A 23,597-nucleotide genomic window follows, 5' to 3' on the forward strand; every position below is an offset into this window, starting at 1 on the left:
ATTCTGCTCGTGGGTCTAGCCATGAGCAGCCTATTACCTCCAGCCTGGTTTCCCCCGACACCATCCTCGGACCCTCCAGAGTGGCTGGATCCACTGCCAACATCCTTCACGGCAGGGAGCCGCCACCTGCCTTACTCTTCACCACGGCGGGGAGCCGCGGAGTTCAGCTTCTGTTTACGGCCCGGACCACCGATGTTGCCTTCTCCCTGTAGGCCTGGAGGCCTGCTCTTCAGTGGCCGCACGTCACCATTTCCCCACCTCCTCATGCGGCAGGAAGCCACCTCTTTGGCCCTTCTCCTGCTCCAGCGTCTGAGCAGCGAGGACGCCGCTGTCCATGGTCCTGCCCCTTCCTCCTAAGGGGCTATGCCGCGTCTCTCCTGGATATTTAAAGGGCTCGTGGCTGGATATGCCCCAGGCCCCACCTGGACTCCTCCCTGGTTGTCTCCTCATCTTCAGCCCTATTTAAGGGCCCTGCTTCCATTCCTTCATTGCCTTGCAAATGGGCTAATCCTCCTTAGGACTCCTGCTTCCTGCTCCTGCCTGGCATTTCCTTGTTCTTCATGGGATCCCTCGTCGTCTGTGTTCCTGGTCTCTGCTGAAGTCTCATCTGTTCCTGATGTTCCGTGTTCCAGTCTTGATGTTCCACGATCCAAGTCCTGGTGCTCCAAATCCTGGTGTTCCAGATGTTTCATGTTCCTGATGCTCTTGTCTTCGCCTCTGCAACCAGTTCCCAGGTTCCTGCATCCACCTTTCCTGGCGTGCCTCCGTCATGGTCCATGACCAGCCCATGGGGGGGCTGTGTAGGGCGCTTGATGGTACAAAGCCTTCATCTCGTCTGCAGCACAAGGTCATCCTTGCCTGAAGCCAAGTTCTGTCTTGGTCCTGTGTTTTTAATCTCCCTGTTTGAAGCCAAGTCCCATCTTGGTCCCGTGTCTTGAATCTCGTTCCGGCCCTTGGATTCCCTTGTGTCTGCTTCTGTCCATGACCAAGACTCTGCCTGAACCTGCTCCGCTCCAGCATGGTCCATGACCAGCCACAGGAGACTGTGTAGGGCGCACCCCAGTGCAGGCTTCTACTGAATCTTCAACATGTTCCAGTCTCAAGTTCCACTACATCTCCTGGAGTCTGGTTCGTGTTTAGCATGGTCCGCGACCAGCCATGGGTGGCTGTGTAGGGCACGCTGCGATGCAGTTCTCACCCAGTACTTTCGTCTGAATCCTAAATCCTTGTTCCGAGTCCTTTCAAGTTCCGAGTTCCTCGTCTGAGTCTCTTCGTTTCAAGTTCCTCGTCTGTCTCCATATTCCATGTTCCTCATCTGAGTCTCCACGTTCCAGAGTCTTTGTCTGCCCTTGTCTCCTGTCTGGCCTGCCGCCTCTGCCATTACCCAGGGGCAGATCCAAAAGGGTTGGAGTGGTCAGAGGACCATTCAGAGACCAACCTTGCGTGGCTGGCCTCACCAAGGCTGTGCAGGTCGGCGGGGCCTTGGGTTCCCTGTCTCAGCCCAGACGGTACATCGTCTCACCTGCCTCGGTGCTTCCTTGGAGCTCCTCCCCAGTTCACAGAGGTCTAAGAGCACATTCTCTTGTTCCCGCACAACAGCTGCTCATGGCCTCCCGCACACAACACCTTGCTAAAGCCTGTGTGCGCACAACACTTACTGACTCGCATTCTCTCTCATGTTCACACACTGGCCCACGTACTCTTTCTCTCATGCTCACTTACTGGCTTATTGACTCACTCATGCTTGACTTACTGATTAGATCACGCTCCTTCTCATGTACACACACTGGCTTACTGACTTGTTCGTGCTCTCTCTCACATTCACACACTAGCTTACTCGCTCTTTCTTATGTTCACAGACAGGCTCAGTCACATTTGCCCTCACTCACACACATGCTCTCTGACTCACTCTCACACTCTCTCACTCACTTTAATCCCCTCTCCAGACAGAGCACCTGTTGATGATCTTGGAGGTCCTTTAGTGTGAGAAGAAGCAGGCAGCTAGAGTATGAGGAGTTCAAGCAGCAGAGAGTAGCATGAGGCTTCAGCTGGCAGTGAGGAAGCTGTAGATGCTCTGCTGCTTCCTTCCTGCTGCCATGATAATAGTTGGTGGGAGGATGGCCTAAGAGAGCAGGCCCAGATTGCTGCAACCATGGGGAAAAATTTAAAGCAGACATAAGCTATGCAGAAGATCTGCTGCAGGACCTAGTATTGGTTATAATGGCTCCACAGGCATGGGACTGCTGTGGCCAACACCAACCACATGATTGATTGGACTGGTCCACTAGGGCATGCCAATCTGCTCCATCCCAAGTTCTCCAAGATAAGCAGGAATTTGAGGTTTATAGATTTATTTTTATTTATTTACTGATTTTATATACCATCATTCGGTGTAGCCATCATAACAGTTTACAACAGTAATAACATTATAATAAAATAAAATTACAATAAAACAAAATTACAATAAAATTGAATTAGCATAAAATCAACATAGTAAAATAGCATTTACAATAAAATGATATAAAAATAGCATGTAAATGAATGGCATGTTTAGCACCTAAAACAAATCTTAAGATATTAAAACATAAAATTAGAAGTTAGTGTATATGAGTAACTTAGATTCATTGAAAGCCTTCGTAAAGAGCCAGATATTTAAGCCTTTTCTTAAATATCTTTAAGTTTTGTTAAAGGCGTATTTCTGTGGGGAGTGAGTTCCAAATCTTTGGACTAGCAAGGGGTATTACACGTTCTCTTACTTGTGTAACTAGACCTGACAGGGGATTATTTTCTAAAGGCTTATCGCACGCAAAAAGGCCCTTTTCGCGTGCGATAGCATGCAAACTGGAGTTGGAGAGGAGAGAACTCAGCGGTGTCTTCGCAGGTGGCGACAAGGTTAGTAATGTTACCGTCACCAGTAGCATGCCGAATAGCACCACCTTTCACAATGGCGCTATTCGGTGCGAAAGCCGGCAGCGAAGACACCACGGTGGTGCAAAGGCTGCCGGCTTTCACAGGCCCACCCCCCCGTTTTCGATGGACTCATCATTCAGCAATGAATGATGAATCCAGGCCTTAGCCTGATAACATTAAGCTCCACGTCAACAGTAACTCAATGTCGCACTTCTACTTCCATTTACTTTATTCATTACACAGTGAACGTCTTATGTTTATTCACATTTCATAGGAAGCTGTAGAAGTCAAAATGAGAAGAAAAATCTGGACATTTCAATGAGATACCATTAATGGACAAAATAGCCTCCTCCAAGTCAGATTGAGGAATTAAATCTAATCTAAAATTTAGGAAATACAAAAAAATTGCATAGGTAGATTATTGCCTAAAAATACATGCTTTGCAGTAACTTTAAAAAAAGGGAATTCCTTACATCATATTGTAAACATTCTCAGTTAATTATTATGATTTTTTACTTATGTGGTTCAGTAATGCCTTATCACCTTGCAGTAATTTCTAGCTCCCACTGAGACAAGAATTGTGCTGCAGCATCTCTCCCATCTCAAGAAGAGACCTATGTGATCTTCTAAGCCAATATCCATTGCCATCCGTGTACAAGTTTCATATTAGTCCAATGAAAATCTCTAAGAACCTGTGCAGAGTCCTCAAAACTAATATTTCTATCCATAAGATAAATATTCCACATATTTAGATAAAGCTTGTTTCTTTTTACTCTGGAGCTGTGTTAGTGATGAGGAAAATTGGATTTTTTGCAGGCTGTGATAGCTTCTATTGGAGCAGCACGAGGTTTAACCAAAGACATTTTTGTTCATGAGGTTTTGAGGCCACCTAGATGCACTTGTAAAGGAGGGATCTTTCTGTTTCCAAAAACTCATCTAGAACGTTATTTTTAAGTAATTCTTATATCCGTTCAATATAAGGTATCACAGCCTTTTCATCACCTGTAATTTATTGCAGTAAATATTAGGACTTTCATTTTAATACCTTTTGTACTTATTATTGATTGTTTTCACAACTCGTCAGGTAAATGAATCGGTTATAGACAATGACTGCATGGAGATCTGCTCTTGCAATCCCGATGGTGGGGTTGTGTGTGACGCCTACAGCTGCGCCAGTGATGAGAGCTGTCAGATCTTGGATGGCATCATGGGATGTATCAACAAAGGTAAAGAGAAGGGATAATTGTCTTAGCTGACAGAAGGAGATGATAAAAATGCATGCAATGGTAGAGACGACAACCAGGAGAGTCTGACATAGAAATCCAGAAACTGTTCTGTTAAAGGCCAAGTAATAACCTCTTCACTGTGTTATAAAATTGTAGTTTCTGATACTGATAAGGATGTGCATTCTTCAAAACAAAAGGTAAAATGGAATGAATGAGACCATTTTTGTTTCATTTGTGGATTCCCAAAACAAATGGAAGGTGCCCACGAATTTAAAAATACATTTTTGTTCCATTTGTTTGTTTCCCTTTCAAATCTATGACCAATTGAAAAGTGCTGAGATTGGTAATTATTGCAAACAAAAAATGCCAGGATGGAGCCAAGGTGGGAGAAGAAGGCAAGTAAGGGAGGTTCAATCAAGGTGAAGCATTTTTTTTTTTTACCAGCCTATAGCTAACATCTGGATCAAATGATATTGATGTGTTGTCACTGAAAGAACTGAGCATGTGCAAAATAACTCACTTTTCTCTGTTGGATTTCACAGAAAAAGTTTGTCTTTTCAGAATCTCTCTTAGAGTCAAAGGAAAGGTTCAAGAAACAAGGATAGAGAAGAATTTTGATAGTGGCAAAGGGCTTTTTCTTATCTTCACTGCTGCAGTTACAGTGCTATAATAACGAGAGAGAGAGAGACAGAGTGCTGCTCATTTTTGTCTGTTCACTGAAGCAGGGCAAAGGGTAGTGAAAAGGAGACAGAGAAGCAGTGCCAGTGAACAAACAGAGATTACTTTCCTCTCACTGCACAGTACACTGCTGGACTGGCAGAGAGAGAACAGAAAAGCAACCTTGCCATTTTGTTTCCCCTGTGATACAGTTTTTGTCTGTTTGCAGTGCACACACTGCCTTGCTGCTATACCCCTTATGCTACACCTTGGTGGTCTTGCTTAGTTGTACTGCTTCTCACACTATACCTTGGTCTTGCTGCCTCTCTGCTTCGCTCTCACCCATGCCCCTGTGCTACACCTTAGGGATGTTCCTGCTACCCCAGACTATACCTTGGGGTGTCCTTGCCACTGTGGATGGCTGCTTTGTACTTCTCATGGTATTTTGGAGTCTTCATGCCACTCCTAATGCTGCTACATCCCTCTATCAGTGTCTTGAAGTTTTTCCTGCCATCTTTGGTGCTTCATTCCGCCTTCATGATGCCTTAGGATTGGTGCCACCTTTGTGCTGCCTTTGGGGGTTCCTGCCACTCTTGCTGCTCCGTTGTTCCTCTCACAGTACCCTGAGGAACTCCTGCTGACATCCTTTACTTCCTCTGCAGTGCCTTTTGTTGCCACTTTGTCACCATCTTGGTGCATTGGAGTTTTCTTCTCCCTTCTAATGATGTCATTCCTTCATTAGAATCATTAGAAAACCCTAATTTTTAAGCTCAAATAGGTTGCATTGGTTCCCCCATTGACTTTAATGGAAAATGAAAAAACACAAATAAAAAAATATTTTTTTTCCATTTTAAATGAACCAAACAAATGAAGGTGAACTATGAAACAAATAAATGAAAAATGAAAAATTTCCCTTTGCACATCCCTAGTTACTATTGTTAACTTATAGCGTGATGCAACCTTGTGGCTGTTATATTTCACCATTTCCTACTTCCTATTACTGTTGCTAGCTGGGAAATATAATACAACATAGCACCCAGTGACTAGGCAGGGGTGAGCTTCAGCCTGGGCCCCCCTTTCCATCCATACAATTTATTGTGCCCCTCCACCAAAGTCGGATCACACATAGACACACATATATATATACATACATACACACACACACACACACACAAAATGGTATCTCTCACCAACCAATCAGCTGTTGAATCATTTGCCAAGTAGCAGGCACTCACTCTGCCAACCAGAAGATCAAAGTTCCAGTTTTGACTCTTTTCAGGTTACGGAAAGGAGAAAACATAAAGGCAGATACCATACCACATCCAGACAGACATAGAAAGGCCTGGCAGAGACATCAGAGAGAGATGCAGACATTCCCCACTCAGACCGAGACAGGTATAAATACACCAGGCACATTCAGAAAAACACAGAGACACATCCGTGCACACCCAGAGGCAGAGAGGTAGGCAACACCACACCAGACAGAGTCAGATACTCCATACCTACTCACAGTCAGATAAGCCATATCCATCCACACAGACACACACAGTCCGAGAGACACAGACACTGCACAACCAGATGCATACACCACACCCAAACAGACCACATCAGACAGAGAGAGACACAGGCAGACAGGCCCATGAAGACACAGACCATACCCAAAGGCACACAGATATATCACCTTACACAGAAAAATACACATTGCAACAGACAGACACTGCCACATCACATCACAATCACACAGAGACATGCAGACACACCACATTCAGAGACACAGGCAAACAGATCACATTTCAGTCACAGACATCCCGCACCCAGATAGCCCAAAGTAACACACACCACACCACCATATCCAGAATAAACCTTCTATAATAAGGTTACACTTGCCAAACACAGATAGACCCTCACCTAATACAGAATAGAAAGACCATAAAGTATAAATAGAAACACGCAGACAAAAATTGAAGTGGAACCCGCAACAAGCCAAACTCTGCATGCAGTGCAACAATGGAAAAGCAAAAACAAAAACCACTTTTCAACAATACAATCAAGAAACAAAACATCAATTAGAACAGTAAATCCATACTACATATGAAAATATACATATATATTTCAAAACAGCTGATGAATAGAACAACATCCAATAATTAAAAACTGATGGACACATTTTTAAACATTTCTTAAACATCGATAAAATATTTCAAAAACAGTAGACAACAAATAATACCCAATAATTAAAGCTAATAAGGATTTTAGCTCTCCACATGTCGCCCTGAGATTATCATGGAGTGGGGAGTCTACACACACACTCACAGGTGTTACGCATATAAATGTAACATACTATTGTAATCATTTTTCAAAAGTCATTTATCTTTGTTAAGTGAACTTAACATAGCCAAAACTAACTGGCATATATTGTAGCAATTTTCAAAACCCCACTTACATAGGTAAAATGAGAGACACAGGGACTGATTTTCATGGGTTACATATGTAATTGCACTTTACCTTTGAAAATTCACCTGAGAGCGAGCATATGAATGTATATGTGTGCTTCCTCTGTCTCTTTCATACACACTAGAGATGTGAATCGTGTCCTCGATCGTCTTAACGATCGATTTCGGCTGGGAGGGGGAGGGAATCGTATTGTTGCCGTTTGGGGGGGTAAAATATTGTGATATATCGTTAAAACCCGTTAAAACCCACCCCCGACCCTTTAAATTAAATCCCCCACCCTCCCGAACCCCCCCCCAAATGACTTAAATTACCTGGTGGTCCAGCGGCGGTCCGGAACGGCAGCGGTCCGGAACGGGCTCCTGCTACTGAATCTTGTTGTCTTCGGCCGGCGCCATTTTCCAAAATGGCGCCGAAAAATGGCGGCGGCCATAGACCAACAGGATTCGACGGCAGGAGGTCCTTCCGGACCCCCGCTGGACTTTTGGCAAGTCTTGTGGGGGTCAGGAGGCCCCCCCCAAGCTGGCCAAAAGTTCCTGGAGGTCCAGCGGGGGTCAGGGAGCGATTTCCCGCCGCGAATCGTTTTCCGTACGGAAAATGGCGCCGGCAGGAGATCGACTGCAGGAGGTCATTCAGCGAGGCGCCGGAACCCTCGCTGAACGACCTCCTGCAGTCGATCTCCTGCCGGCGCCATTTTCCGTACGGAAAATGGCGCCGGCCAAACGCGTATGGCCGGCGCCATTTTCCGTACGGAAAACGATTCGCGGCGGGAAATCGCTCCCTGACCCCCGCTGGACCTCCGGGAACTTTTGGCCAGCTTGGGGGGGGCCTCCTGACCCCCACAAGACTTGCCAAAAGTCCAGCGGGGGTCCGGAAGGACCTCCTGCCGTCGAATCCTGTTGGTCTATGGCCGCCGCCATTTTTCGGCGCCATTTTGGAAAATGGCGCCGGCCGAAGACAACAAGATTCAGTAGCAGGAGCCCGTTCCGGACCGCTGCCGTTCCGGACCCCCAGGTAATTTAAGTCATTTGGGGGGGGGTTCGGGAGGGTGGGGGATTGAAGGAGGTAGGATTTGGCAAGGAAATGTTTAAGTTATTTGGGGGGGTTCGGGAGGGTGGGGGATTTAATTTAAAGGGTCGGGGATGGGTTTTAGCGGGTTTTAGTGTGCCGGCTCACGATTCTAACGATTTATAACGATAAATCGTTAGAATCTCTATTGTATTGTGTTCCATAACGGTTTAAGACGATATTAAAATTATCGGACGATAATTTTAATCGTCCTAAAACGATTCACATTCCTAATACACACACTTTCTGTCTCTCTCATACACACACACACACATATATCTACACTTGCTTCTGCTGTCTCACACACACTCACACGCTTTATTTTTCATACACACACTTCATGTCTCTCTCATACACACACACACACATCTACACTTGCTTCTGCTGACTCACACACACTCACACGCTTTATCTTTCATACACGCATTTTCTATCTCTCTCACATGCATACTCATGCTTCCTCCATCTCTTTCACATACACACGCTTCCTCTGACTCACACACTATCATGCACTTAGTCTCTTTCATCCACATGCTTCCTGTCTCTCTCTCTCTCTCACATATACACACACTCCCCCTTCCTCTGTCTCTCTCATACACTTTACAGAGCCCCACGGGACTGAAATGGTCTGAGGAGAGAGGCAGGCATTTTGTAGCAACAGCATACCTTTATTTTACCATGGCAGTGCTGCCCCGTGGGAGATGGCTGGAATAGGAGAGGAGTGGACACGGAGAGATGGCCGGGCCAGCCCAGGACTCGGAGGGAGAAAGGCAGCAACAGGCCAGATGGTGTGACTGAGTAGCAAGAGCACGAAATGGCAACAGCATGCTAGCACTGCAGGCAGGAGCCACCATGCACAGGAGGAGCCAGAGCCAAGAAGAACTGATCCCAGGGAGAACAGGCAGTGCAGCCGCTGCCTGGGATCAAGGCCCAACCTAAGGGAGGGGATGGAAGGGAAGGAGAGAGACATAGCAGGCCAGAGGGCCCTTCATTCAAGCAAATGAGGAACAGTAAGCGAAGGAGGCCGAGTGGAGAGAGTTGGAAATGCTCCTAGCTGCAGCAGGAAAAATAGTCCTCGCTCTCTTCTGTGACTCTGCCAGCCGCCAAAAAGAAAACAGCAGGCAGGTGACTGGTGCAACGTCACCGCTGATTGGCTACTGACTGGCTTGAGATAGCCCAGGCCTTGTTACAGGACACTGTATGATAGGCTGTAAACGCGGGCATTTGGTCATCCTCACTCTGCCCCCCTCCCCCCACCTCCACTATGAGGAAGCCATAAAGAAAGCTTCTATGATCAGAGGCACTTTTACACTCTGGCACTTCCTCCTTAAATGCTTCTCTCACACCCCCACACACACACCCCCACCCACACACACCCCACACACACACACCCCCCACACCCCACACACACCCCCCCCATACACACACACACCCCACACACACCCCCCACACACACCCCCACCCACACACACATTTGCACACTGCTGGGCTAAGGAAAAGTCAGCTGAAGTGCAGGCAGCTGCACTGAGGAGGCTGATGGGTGCTGTCACCATGTTTATAAGCACAGTTTCAGCCTTATACAGGATTAGAGAAGGAATAGAAAAGCCAACCTTCATGCACTATTTCAGGCCTGCAAAAATGTACAATGAAAGATGCACATTTGCTGCAAACAAGGGAAAGGTGAGTCCATCGACAACTGATCACACATTTGAGAGAGAAACCAGCGATGTGGGTATGGCCCACTGAGTGATGAACTAATTTGGTATAAACTAGTCCTCCACATAGCCAAGGTCGCCATCTTCTGAGAGAATGAGATTTACATTTAAGTACAGCTGTTGAAGTATTATGTACTACTATGGAGCGATGGCGTTTACTGACTTCCTAATGAAAGCTAAGGAAGAGGACCGGCGGACAAAAGATGAAGATCAGCTCCCGCAATAATCGACAGCAGGATAACCTACCTGAAGCCAAACCTGCAGCACATAGGTATTGTGGCAATGGAAGAACATGCAGAGCATGTGATAACCCGAGTAATCTTGCAAGAGTTTGCTATCAAATAAAAAGTGCATAACTATGTAAAGGGGATGTAAAAACCTGGCTGTTTAAACAGGCATTTGGTAAAGAGAACGCACATAAAGCAGGCATCAGAACATCAGCACTCAGCACTTAGATTTCCAGCTGCTTATTTGTTATTTTTTTAAGACACTGATAACCTTAGATAAAAAAATATACACTACAAGAGAGCTTTACATGAAACTTAACGAGGATACATGTATTAAAAGGACAAGACATATGTCATTCATTAAATAGTCTGAATATTGAAATTTTCTGTAACCGGAACCCTCTTGGCACTTCTATAAAGTGTTACCCATTTTCAATTTTTTAACATTACTGTACGCGCCTTATTGTAAACCGCTGTGATGGTCTATTACTTAACGACGGTATAGAAAAGATTTTAAAGAAATAAATAGAAATGGCAGAGGTACACAGATTATAGGTTAAAAAACAACCACCTCTAAAACAGGATCAACAGAGCTAGGCTTACAGCAAGTACTGGAGACAAGAAAGTGAATGGAGAATCCCGGCAGCAACGGGAGGCGGGGGGAGCAGGGCTGCGAAAGCCGGCAGCCATCGCACCACCGCGGTGTTATCGCCGAGAAAGGTGGCGCTATTGGGCGTGCTACTGGCGGCGATAACGGGTCTTACCTTATCGCCGCCAGCGAAGTCACCGGCGCGTCCACCTCCTCGCCGCCCCGACTCCTCCCCCAGCACCCTATCGCACGCGAAAAGGGACTGAGTGAGCAAGGCCTAAAGCCTGAACATCTGTAACTGAAATGTTTTCATTAGCAGGGAAAGAAAACGCAGACAAGCGAAATGCAGCTACTCAGTGGATTGGCTATACTGTCACAGACTGAGGGGGTAAAAATATGGGGAAAGCAAAGGTTGAAGGTATCCTTTGTTTACGTAGATCTCAACCTCATCACAGGAATTCACAGACAAGAGCACAGGAGAATGACCAAAACAGCAGATGCACTGAAGGGAGGGGACAAGGCAAGCCCACAGTGTAGCAACATACACATAAAACAAGACTAACAGTAAACATACACATAAAACAAGACTAACAGTAAACATACACATAAAACAAGACTAACAGTAAACATACACGTAAAACAAGACTAACAGTAAACATATACGTAAAACAAGACTAACAGTAAACATACCATAAAACAAGACTAACAGTAAACATACACGTGAAACAAGACTAACAGTAAACATACACGTAAAACAAGACTAACAGTAAACATACCATAAAACAAGACTAACAGTAAACATACACGTGAAACAAGACTAACAGTAAACATACCATAAAACAAGACTAACAGTAAACATACACGTGAAACAAGACTAACAGTAAACATACCATAAAACAAGACTAACAGTAAACATACACGTGAAACAAGACTAACAGTAAACATACCATAAAACAAGACTAACAGTAAACATACACATAAAACAAGACTAACAGTAAACATACACGTGAAACAAGACTAACAGTAAACATACACATAAAACAAGACTAACAGTAAACATACACGTAAAACAAGACTAACAGTAAACATACACGTAAAACAAGACTAACAGTAAACATATACGTAAAACAAGACTAACAGTAAACATACCATAAAACAAGACTAACAGTAAACATACACGTGAAACAAGACTAACAGTAAACATACACGTAAAACAAGACTAACAGTAAACATACCATAAAACAAGACTAACAGTAAACATACACGTGAAACAAGACTAACAGTAAACATACCATAAAACAAGACTAACAGTAAACATACACGTGAAACAAGACTAACAGTAAACATACCATAAAACAAGACTAACAGTAAACATACACGTGAAACAAGACTAACAGTAAACATACCATAAAACAAGACTAACAGTAAACATACACGTGAAACAAGACTAACAGTAAACATACACGTAAAACAAGACTAACAGTAAACATACCATAAAACAAGACTAACAGTAAACATACACGTGAAACAAGACTAACAGTAAACATACCATAAAACAAGACTAACAGTAAACATACACGTGAAACAAGACTAACAGTAAACATACCATAAAACAAGACTAACAGTAAACATACACGTGAAACAAGACTAACAGTAAACATACCATAAAACAAGACTAACAGTAAACATATACGTAAAACAAGACTAACAGTAAACATACACGTGAAACAAGACTAACAGTAAACATACCATAAAACAAGACTAACAGTAAACATATACGTAAAACAAGACTAACAGTAAACATACACGTGAAACAAGACTAACAGTAAACATACCATAAAACAAGACTAACAGTAAACATACACGTGAAACAAGACTAACAGTAAACATACCATAAAACAAGACTAACAGTAAACATACACGTGAAACAAGACTAACAGTAAACATATACGTAAAACAAGACTAACAGTAAACATACACGTGAAACAAGACTAACAGTAAACATACCATAAAACAAGACTAACAGTAAACATACACGTGAAACAAGACTAACAGTAAACATACCATAAAACAAGACTAACAGTAAACATACACGTGAAACAAGACTAACAGTAAACATATACGTAAAACAAGACTAACAGTAAACATACACGTGAAACAAGACTAACAGTAAACATACCATAAAACAAGACTAACAGTAAACATACCGTGAAACAAGACTAACAGTAAACATACACGTGAAACAAGACTAACAGTAAAGAGGTTTGGTTGCTGTGTTAATGCACTTGAAAATATGGAAATAAAAGTTAACAAATACTCCAATAAAAATGCATTGCCTTATTTATCTAACTTAATACATAATCCCTTTCCTCTTCTGGTTCTATGGAGAGACCATGACACTGATAATAAAAAAATTAAACATGATACAAAGCATATATCACAATGGCATATACATGTCCAAATGCCGATCGAGTAAATGTCCTGATGAGGATTTTAAATAATGTATCAATGCAACAATATTCTGTGTCACAAATGTATTTCTCCAGTCCTTTGCACTCTTTCGTAATGTTTTAATGTACTAAACTAATCTTCTGTTACAGACCCCTGTAAATCAGCGACATGCAGGACAAAGGAGACCTGCCAGATTCAAGATGGCAAACCTGTATGTGTCGCTGATTACTTCGGCACATGTTGGGCCTGGGGAGACTCCCACTACCACACCTTTGATGGCTACAACTATGACTTCCAGGGCACCTGCACCTACACCCTTGCCATGTATTCAGGCAGTGACCCGACTCTTGTGCCCTTCGTTATCGATAATAAGAATGACAACCAGGCAGTCTCCTCCTCGGTGGGACTGATCAGTGTTTATATATATAATAGCAACATCTCCATCTATCAGGGTGAAATCGGACAAATAAGAGTAAGTTCTTTTAAACTGAAATTTTTTAGAAATTTATATAACATAAAACTGAAAGATATAAATACAACCAATTTGTTTCAAATCATTCTTAATATATTTTTTTAATTGTTGACTGGAAAAGTCAGAATACAGCGATCACCTTGATTTCCACTCAGCCCCAGTGACACAGTAGATGAAGTCATCTGCCCAGGGTCACACACATTAGAGGCCGTGCTGAGATTTGAACACACAGGTCTGAGGACTTCTTCTGACTCATAGGCCAGGATTTTCCATGTTCGCAAAGAATGGTGAATCCCGGAAGTAACGGCGGGGGGGCCTGCGAAAGCCGGCAGTGATTGCACCACCACGGTGTTATCGCTGCCAGCTTTCACACCCAATAGCGCCACCGTGAAAGGTGGCGCTATTGGGCGCGCTATTGGCGGCGATAACGCGTCTTACCTTATCGCCGCCAGCAAAGATAGCGCCGCGTCCGCCTCCTCGCCGCCCCGACTCCTCCCGACTCCACCCCTGGAAAGCTATCGCACACGAAAAGCGACTTTTCACGTGCGATAGCCTTAGAAAGTAACTCCCATAGTTTGCTGTTCTATATCACACATGCTCCAGAATTTTACAATAGGAATGCGAATTCATTGGTCCATAGATTTCATTTATTTGGAAGGTGTGCACATATCTCACAATCGGAAAGGTAGGCACATAAAACTTATGATATGTGCACATGTAGGTGGCCGCCAAGTTAATTTTCTTAATTTTCCAATGCTAATTAAATTTCCTCTTATTATAAAATTATGTGCTTCTGCTTCCTATAGAATATAAGCATGCACATGCATATCTCTATTTATATTGTAAAATAGGGATGCACATTCATTGGTCTATTTCACATCAGCTCAGTTTAATTCAAGCAAATCAAAACAATGGGTTTTCAAAATTTCCACCTAAATTCTGGCCAGAATGTAGCATACATTTTCAGTTTAGTCTCACATTATTGTCAAATACTTTAGGAAAATTTCTCTGCAGTCAAAGTAGTGGATGAAGCAGTTGTTGATGCTTGTGGCGATTCATGATTGACTCCATGGTGAGACCGCACCTTGAATACTGTGTACAATTCCGGTCACTGCATCTCGAAAAAGATATAATTGTGATGGAGAAGGTACAGAGAAGGGCAACCAAAATGATAAAGGGGATGGAACAGCTCCCCTATGAGGAAAGACTAAAGAGGTTAGGACTTTTCAGCTTGAAGAAGAGACGACTGAGGGGGGATATGATAGAGGTGTTTAAAATCATGAGAGGTCTAGAACGGGTAGATGTGAATCGGTTATTTACTCTTTCGGATAATAGAAAGACTAGGGGGCACTCCATGAAGTTAGCATGGGGCACATTTAAAACTAATTGGAGAAAGTTCTTTTTCACTCAACGCACAATTAAATTCTGGAATTTGTTGCCAGGGGATGTGGTTAGTACAGTTAGTATAGCTGTGTTTTTAAAAAAGGATTGGATAAGTTCTTGGAGGAGAAGCCCATTACCTGCTATTAATTAAGTTCACTTAGAAAATAGCCACTGCTATTACTTGCAACAGTAGCATGGGATAGACTTAGTGTTTGGGTACTTGCCAGTTTCTTATGGCCTGGATTGGCCATTGTTGGAAACAGGATGCTGGGCTTGATGAACCCTTGGTCTGACCCAGCATGGCATGTTCTTATGTTCCAGTGCTCCACATAGGCCTAGAATCAACTCATCTCACAGAGATGATGCCCAGACTCTCACTAATGAAATAAAATTCCCCCTCTATTCTAAATAATCACATAGAAATGTTTCTCAAAATTCTGTTAGACTAATATTAATAGTATACACTGTTCATTTAGCTTGAAACAAAACAAAATCAGGAAATATTTAAAATCACATTTCACTGTCAGAAAATAAGAAACAACTATCTCAGTACTACTGGGTAAGGACTTTTTTTCAGGATAATAAGTACAAGAAAACTTCCAGCTACCAGAAACGTATTTTTCCTTTGTTATAAGCAGCCAGGTGGAGGCTACAGTTACATTCTCACTTCATGATTACACCCCTGTATCTCTCCACATCTCTGTATCTCAACAACCACCACCTTGTATTTTTAATTAAAAAAAAACGTATTAGAATGCAATCCCTTGTATCTCATTTGCTCCAGTCAGGTATTGCCCATCAAGCTCTGATGCAAAGATATAGCATTTGTCAGTTCAAACTTAAATAATTGTTTCATAGACCAAGAAAAATTAATTATAATAAGTTCTAGTATCCCCTTTTCCATGAATGTTCACCTAGTATTAGTGTGGTCTAGCAAATAATATGACTGGCTTCTAGCAAAAGAAGCCTCCTGCTGAGACACAGAAAGACCCAGAGACATCAGACGGTAATAACCATCACAAGGAAGTGTCAATGACCCTTCTGTAGTCTTTCAAGAGGAACATTTAGGGGTAGATTTTCAAAGGGATTCACGCGTACCCTCTGAAAACCTACCCCAAACCCCCCTTGCGCACGCCGAGCCCGGATTTTATAAGATACGCGCGGCTACGCGCGTATCTTATAAAATCCAGCGTACTTTTGTTCACGTCTGGTGCGTGAACAAAAGTACGCGCTCGCACAACTTTATAAAATCCGGCCCCAACTGTCTTACCATTGGGCATTTCCTGAGTACAAAGGAAAGTATCCAGGGTTTATATCCTTTGTAATTTAATGTAACCCTGGCAAGGCAGGGAAAAATAATTTAAAAAGTCACTAGCTTACATATATACATTAGATATTTAAAAAAAAATAATTATGAAAGTGGAGAGTATATCTCACATTTACATAGCCTAATGATTGCTTTCAATAGAAAATAAAAAAGATGATTAGAAAAGATGAAAATAGGTTATGAGCGCAAAAACGGCGAGCTGATATAGGCGCGTAACCCTTTGAAAACCCACCTGTGCGTGCCGAGCCTGTTTTGCATAGGCTCAGCGACGCGCGCAAGCCCCGGGACGCGCGAATGTTCCGGGGCTTGAAAAAAATGGACAGGACCGAGGCCTCGTGCCGGCGTGCGCAACCTACGCCTGACCACAGGCAGGCGTAGATAAAGAAACAAAGGTAGGGGGGGATTTAGGTAGGGCTGGGGGGAGGGTGGGAAGGGAACGGGAAAAGCCATCGCTGCTCCCCTAGGGCTCGGCGCGTCCAAGGTGCACCCACCGATCCCGGATTTTATAACATGCGCGCGGCTGCATGCTCGTTATAAAATCGGGCTTAGATGTGTGCGCACCGGGTTGCGAGCACAAATCTACGCCCGTGCGTAGATTCTACAATCTGACCCAATGCGTCCTTGCTATAAACTGGATATTTTAGTTTTTGTTGCAGTAAAACTTGAAATTGTAATAGTAAAAGGTTACCTTTTCTTTCTTTGTAGTTAAATGGTGTAATCACAAACCTGCCAGTCACTTTGGAAGATGGCAAGATTCAGCTGTTCCAGAGTGGCCTCAATGCCATATTACAGGCAGAGTGTGGCCTGATAGTCACCTATGACTGGCACTCTCAGGCAGTGATCAGCATCCCCAGCAGCTACTATGGAGCCGTAGCTGGCATCTGTGGAAACTTCAACCAAAATCCAGGAGATGAGATGATAACGCCAGATGGCACTAATGTGGCTTCCATAGTGGAATGGGCTAGTAGCTGGGAGGTAGTTGACCAGGACCCGTTATGTTTCAATACCTGCAATGGCACTTGCCCCACCTGTGATGAGAGCATGATGACGTTGTACGAAGGCGACGGGTACTGTGGTCTGATCAGTAAAGCTGACGGTGCCTTCCTTGAGTGTCAATCCGTGATCAGTCCTGATGACTTCTTCAAAAGCTGTGTGAATGACGTTTGCGTAAATGGAGGGGCCAAGCAGTTCCTGTGCCAGGCTCTCAGTGCCTATGCATCAGCCTGCAGAAATCAAGGGGTTCAAATCGATGACTGGAGGACACCAGCCGGATGCCGTAAGTGTTATATTAATAAAGGTCCATCAAGTTCACACTCTCTTTTATTTGAATTCTTCTCAGTGTTTGTGAATATATACAGATTTAAAATTGAATATTGATAGGAAAAAACAAAATGTTTCCAACAAACCCAGATTATGCAAACACTAAGATGATAATGGAAGTAGGTCATACGATAGGTAACAAAGTAACATAGCGAATGAAGGCAGGTAAAGACCAATATGGTCCATCTAGACTGCCCAACAAGGTTTTTTGTTGTTGCTTTATTTGGGGGGAGGGGGTGCAATAGCAACTGCCACTCTGTGAAGGCTACCCCCAAGGTGTAATATTTATTTCTTTATTTGTTTCACAATTCTTATATTCCACACTCTCCTATAGTTTGTTCACTGCAGAACACAAGGAAAGCATGCATAAATTATTAAAACAAATACATAAATATCTATAAACCAATATAAACCATCAACACCCTGTGATTTAAAGCTAACAGAAAAGTTACCCCACTTCACTTCCATTCTCTAGTCAGCAGGGACCCTCTGGGTTTGTCCCACGCCCTTTTCAATTCTCTTATCATTCTCAGCTTCACCACCTCTTCTAGGAGGGAATTCTATGCGTCCACCACTTTTTCCGTGAAGAAATATTTCCTGAGGTTGTTCCTGAGTCTTTCTCCTTTCATATTGACATGCCTAGTTTTACAGCTTCTTCCCATCAGAAGATATTTCATTTTTCCTTTCAGAGATTTGAAAATCTGTATCATATCTCCCCGCTCTCTTCTTTCTTCCAGGATATACTAGTTATTAAGCTCCTTCCGTCTCATCTCATATGGCTTGCCATACAGACCCTACACCATTTCTCTTGACCACTTCCAGAACTGAATACAGTATTCCAGGTGAAGCCTCAACAATAATCTGTACAGGGGCATTATCATCTCTTTTTTCCTGTTATTTAGACCTCTTTCAATGCATCCCAACATCCATCTGGCTTTAGCTACTGCCTTGTTCATGCTGTTCAGGCTTTGACCCCTCCATTTATCTCTCTTCTACTTCAGAATAGCTTCTATTTACCACTATTCACTGATGTCTGTCAAATGTACCCCGCGAGCGTATGATTTAAAATCGGCCCCATAGTTTTTAGAAAGCTTTGCATTTCTCCATTTTTAATGTTTTTAAATAATCCAGACTTACCATTATAATAGAAATTTATTAATTTATCAAGATTGGGAAAGTAGGGGATTATATGGTATAGGACAATTTTTCAATGTCACAAAACAAAATCTATTTTCAAGAAATTCATAATAATTGGTTTATACCAAGAAATCATTTCTTTGCATATTTGTAAATAAAATACTATTGTTTGAGTAAAGGTAAAATTAATGTTGAAAAATTAATATTTTCTTTAGAAGATGAAATATGTTTTGATATTACACCAAAATTTAATAAAATTTCAAAATGGTTTATTATTTTAAAACAAGAATTTCAAGTATCTAATTTAAATAAATTAGCAACTTTATGGGGAAGGGATTTAGGAATATTAATAACTAAAAATGAAATTATTATAGCATTTTCTTTAATCTAAGTATTTAATGATAGCTAATCTAAGAGAAATTCAGTTTAAAATTATTCATAGAAGTTATATAACTAGAACAACAAGTTTCCATATGAGATTAAGAACATAAGAACATAAGAAAATGCCATACTGGGTCAGACCAAGGGTCCATCAAGCCCAGCATCCTGTTTCCAACAGTGGCCAATCCAGGCCATAAGAACCTGGCAAGTACCCAAAAACTAAGTCTATTCCATGTAACCATTGCTAATGGCAGTGGCTATTCTCTAAGTGAACTTAATAGCAGGTAATGGACTTCTCCTCCAAGAACTTATCCAATCCTTTTTTAAACACAGCTATACTAACTGCACGAACCACATTCTCTGGCAACAAATTCCAGAGTTTAATTGTGCATTGAGTAAAAAAGAACTTTCTCCGATTAGTTTTAAATGTGCCCCATGCTAACTTCATGGAGTGTCCCCTAGTCTTTCTACTATCCGAAAGAGTAAATAACCGATTCACATCTACCCGTTCTAGAACTCTCATGATTTTAAACACCTCTATCATATCCCCCCTCAGTCGTCTCTTCTCCAAGCTGAAAAGTCCTAACCTCTTTAGTCTTTCCTCATAGGGGAGTTGTTCCATTCCCCTTATCATTTTGGTAGCCCTTCTCTGTACCTTCTCCATCGCAATTATATCTTTTTTAAGATGCGGCGACCAGAATTGTACACAGTATTCAAGGTGCGGTCTCACCATGGAGCGATACAAAGGCATTATGACATTTTCCGTTTTATTCATCATTCCTTTTCTAATAATTCCCAACATTCTGTTTGCTTTTTTGACTGCCGCAGCACACTGAACCGACGATTTCAATGTGTATCCACTATGACACCTAGATCTCTTTCTTGGGTTGTAGCACCTAATATGGAACCCAACATCGTGTAATTATAGCATGGGTTATTTTTCCCTATATGCATCACCTTGCACTTATCCACATTAAATTTCATCTGCCATTTGGATGCCCAATTTTCCAGTCTCACAAGGTCTTCCTTGCAATTTATCACAATCTGCTTGTGATTTAACTACTCTGAACAATTTTGTGTCATCTGCAAATTTGATTATCTCACTCGTCGTATTTCTTTCCAGATCATTTATAAATATATTGAACAGTAAGGGTCCCAATACAGATCCCTGAGGCACTCCACTGTCCACTCCCTTCCACTGAGAAAATTGCCCATTTAATCCTACTCTCTGTTTCCTGTCTTTTAGCCAGTTTGCAATCCACGAAAGGACATCGCCACCTATCCCATGACTTTTTACTTTTCCTAGAAGCCTCTCATGAGGAACTTTGTCAAACGCCTTCTGAAAATCCAAGTATACTATATCTACCGGTTCACCTTTATCCACATGTTTATTAACTCCTTCAAAAAAGTGAAGCAGATTTGTGAGGCAAGACTTGCCCTGGGTAAAGCCATGCTGACTTTGTTCCATTAAACCATGTCTTTCTATATGTTCTGTGATTTTGATGTTTAGAACACTTTCCACTATTTTTCCTGGCACTGAAGTCAGGCTAACCGGTCTGTAGTTTCCCGGATCGCCCCTGGAGCCCTTTTTAAATATTGGGGTTATATTTGCTATCCTCCAGTCTTCAGGTACAATGGATGATTTTAATGATAAGTTACAAATTTTTACTAATAGGTCTGAAATTTCATTTTTTAGTTCCTTCAGAACTCTGGGGTGTATACCATCCGGTCCAGGTGATTTACTACTCTTCAGTTTGTCAATCAGGCCTACCACATCTTCTAGGTTCACCGTGATTTGATTCAGTCCATCTGAATCATTACCCATGAAAACCTTCTCCATTACGGGTACCTCCCCAACATCCTCTTCAGTAAACACCGAAGCAAAGAAATCATTTACTCTTTCCGCGATGGCCTTATCTTCTCTAAGTGCCCCTTTAACCCCTCAATCATCTAACGGTCCAACTGACTCCCTCACAGGCTTTCTGCTTCGGATATATTTAAAAACGTTTTTACTGTGAGTTTTTGCCTCTACAGCCAACTTCTTTTCAAATTCTCTCTTAGCCTGTCTTATCAATGTCTTACATTTAACTTGCCAATGTTTATGCTTTATCCTATTTTCTTCTGTTGGATCCTTCTTCCAATTTTTGAATGAAGATCTTTTGGCTAAAATAGCTTCTTTCACCTCCCCTTTTAACCATGCCGGTAATTGTTTTGCCTTCTTTCCACCTTTCTTAATGTGTGGAATACATCTGGACTGTGCTTCTAGAATGGTATTTTTTAACAATGACCACGCCTCTTGGCCATTTTTTACTTTTGTAGCTGCTCCTTTCAGTTTTTTTCTAACAATTTTTCTCATTTTATCAAAGTTTCTCTTTTGAAAGTTTAGCACGAGAGCCTTGGATTTGCACACTGTTCCTTTTCCAGTCATTAAATCAAATTTGATCATATTATGATCACTATTGCCAAGCGGCCCCACCACCGTTACCTCTCTCACCAAGTCCTGTGCTCCACTGAGAATTAGATCTAAAATTGCTCCCTCTCTCGTCGGTTCCTGAACCAATTGCTCCATAAAGCTATCATTTATTCCATCCAGGAACGCTATCTCTCTAGCGTGACCCGATGATACATTTACCCAGTCTATATTGGGGTAATTGAAGTCTCCCATTATTACTGCACTACCAATTTGGTTAGCTTCCCTAATTTCTCTTAGCATTTCACTGTCCATCTCACCATCTTGACCAGGTGGACGGTAGTATACCCCTATCACTGTAGTCTTCCCTGATACACAAGGGATTTCTACCCATAAAGATTCAATTTTGTATTTAGTCTCATGCAGGATGTTTATCCTGTTGGACTCTATGCCATCCCGGACATAAAGCGCCACACCTCCTCCTGACTGCTCCTCTCTGTCATTGCGATATAATTTGTACCCCGGTATAGCACTGTCCCATTGGTTATCCTCTTTCCACCATGTCTCTGAGATGCCAGTTAAGTCTATATCATCATTTACTGCTATACATTCTAATTCTCCCATCTTACTTCTTAGACTTCTGGCATTAGCATACAAACATTTCAAAGTTTGTTTTTTGTTTGTATTTTTATTCTGCTTTTTAATTGATAGGGATAAGTTAGAATTTTTTAGCTCAGGTTAGTTTTTAGTTACAGGCACTTGGACTACTTTTCTAATTATTGGAACCTCACTGTCGGGATGCCCTAATTCTAATGCATCATTAGTATCCTTTGAAGATACCTCTCTCTGAACCATGCGCTGCTGAGCGACTGTCGGCTTTCCCCTTTGTTCTAGTTTAAAAGCTGCTCCATCTCCTTTTTAAAAGTTAGCGCCAGCAGTCTGGTTCCACCCTGGTTAAGGTGGAGCCCATCCCTTCGGAAGAGACTCCCCCTTCCCCAAAAGGTTCCCCAGTTCCTAACAAAACTGAATCCCTCTTCCTTGCACCATCGTCTCATCCACGCATTGAGACTCCGGAGCTCTGCCTGCCTCTGGTGACCTGCGCGTGGAACAGGGAGCATTTCAGAGAATGCTACCCTGGAGGTTCTGGATTTAAGCTTTCTACCTAAGAGCCTAAATTTGGCTTCCAGAACCTCCTCCCACATTTCCCTATGTTGTTGGTGCCGACATGTACCACGACAGCCGGCTCCTCCCAGGCACTGTCTAAAATCCTATCTAGGTGACACGTGAGGTTTGCCACCTTCGCACCAGGCAGGCATGTTACCAGGCGATCCTCACGCCCACCAGCCACCCAACTGTCTATATTCCTAATAATCAAATTACCAACTATGGGGGTCATTTATCAAAATGCGCTAAGGCATTTTTGCATGCGTTAAGGGCTTATCGCATGTGAAAAGCCCCATTAACACATGTGATAGCACCCTATCGTATGGTGCGATGCAAATCCAAAAAAGAGGAGGACTTAGGGGTGGGCTTGCCACTCTATGAGGTGCTATTGCACAGACTTAATGCTGATTTTGACTGCACCTTTTTCAGTAATGTTAAGCTGTGCAATAGCTTGTGTTATAGGGTGGTAAGGTGTTAATGCATTTTGTGATGTCTCCTGAAAGGCCTGTTGTAGTAGGTTTGAAGCTCCCAGAGCACCAGCCTGGAGAGAGAGAGAGAGCCATAATGTCCTCTCCCTAGCTGGGTATTTGTATCCCTATGGGAGGGCCACCTAGTAACTCGAGGTGAGGTTTAGGTATTAGTGTAGGGGGTTAGGGGCCACTTTGACATTCAACATGAGACGTATGAACAGAACAGTGGTCTCGTGAAG

The 23,597-nt window shown here is 42.6% G+C and overlaps 1 protein-coding gene across 1 annotated transcript in view; it reads left to right on the forward strand.

Moving 5' to 3' along the window:
- The window catches only part of LOC115075651 (IgGFc-binding protein-like), a 152,608-nt gene that overhangs the window by 90,129 nt on the left and 38,882 nt on the right, over nt 1–23,597 (forward strand). The window contains exons 12-14 of the mRNA XM_029576225.1: nt 3,995–4,136; nt 13,444–13,766; nt 17,182–17,752. Coding sequence (XP_029432085.1) covers nt 3,995–4,136; nt 13,444–13,766; nt 17,182–17,752 — 1,036 coding nt within the window. The remainder of the gene's footprint in view (nt 1–3,994; nt 4,137–13,443; nt 13,767–17,181; nt 17,753–23,597) is intronic.

The sequence above is a fragment of the Rhinatrema bivittatum genome, chromosome 14 (assembly GCF_901001135.1).
Source record: "Rhinatrema bivittatum chromosome 14, aRhiBiv1.1, whole genome shotgun sequence".
NCBI lineage: Eukaryota > Metazoa > Chordata > Amphibia > Gymnophiona > Rhinatrematidae > Rhinatrema > Rhinatrema bivittatum.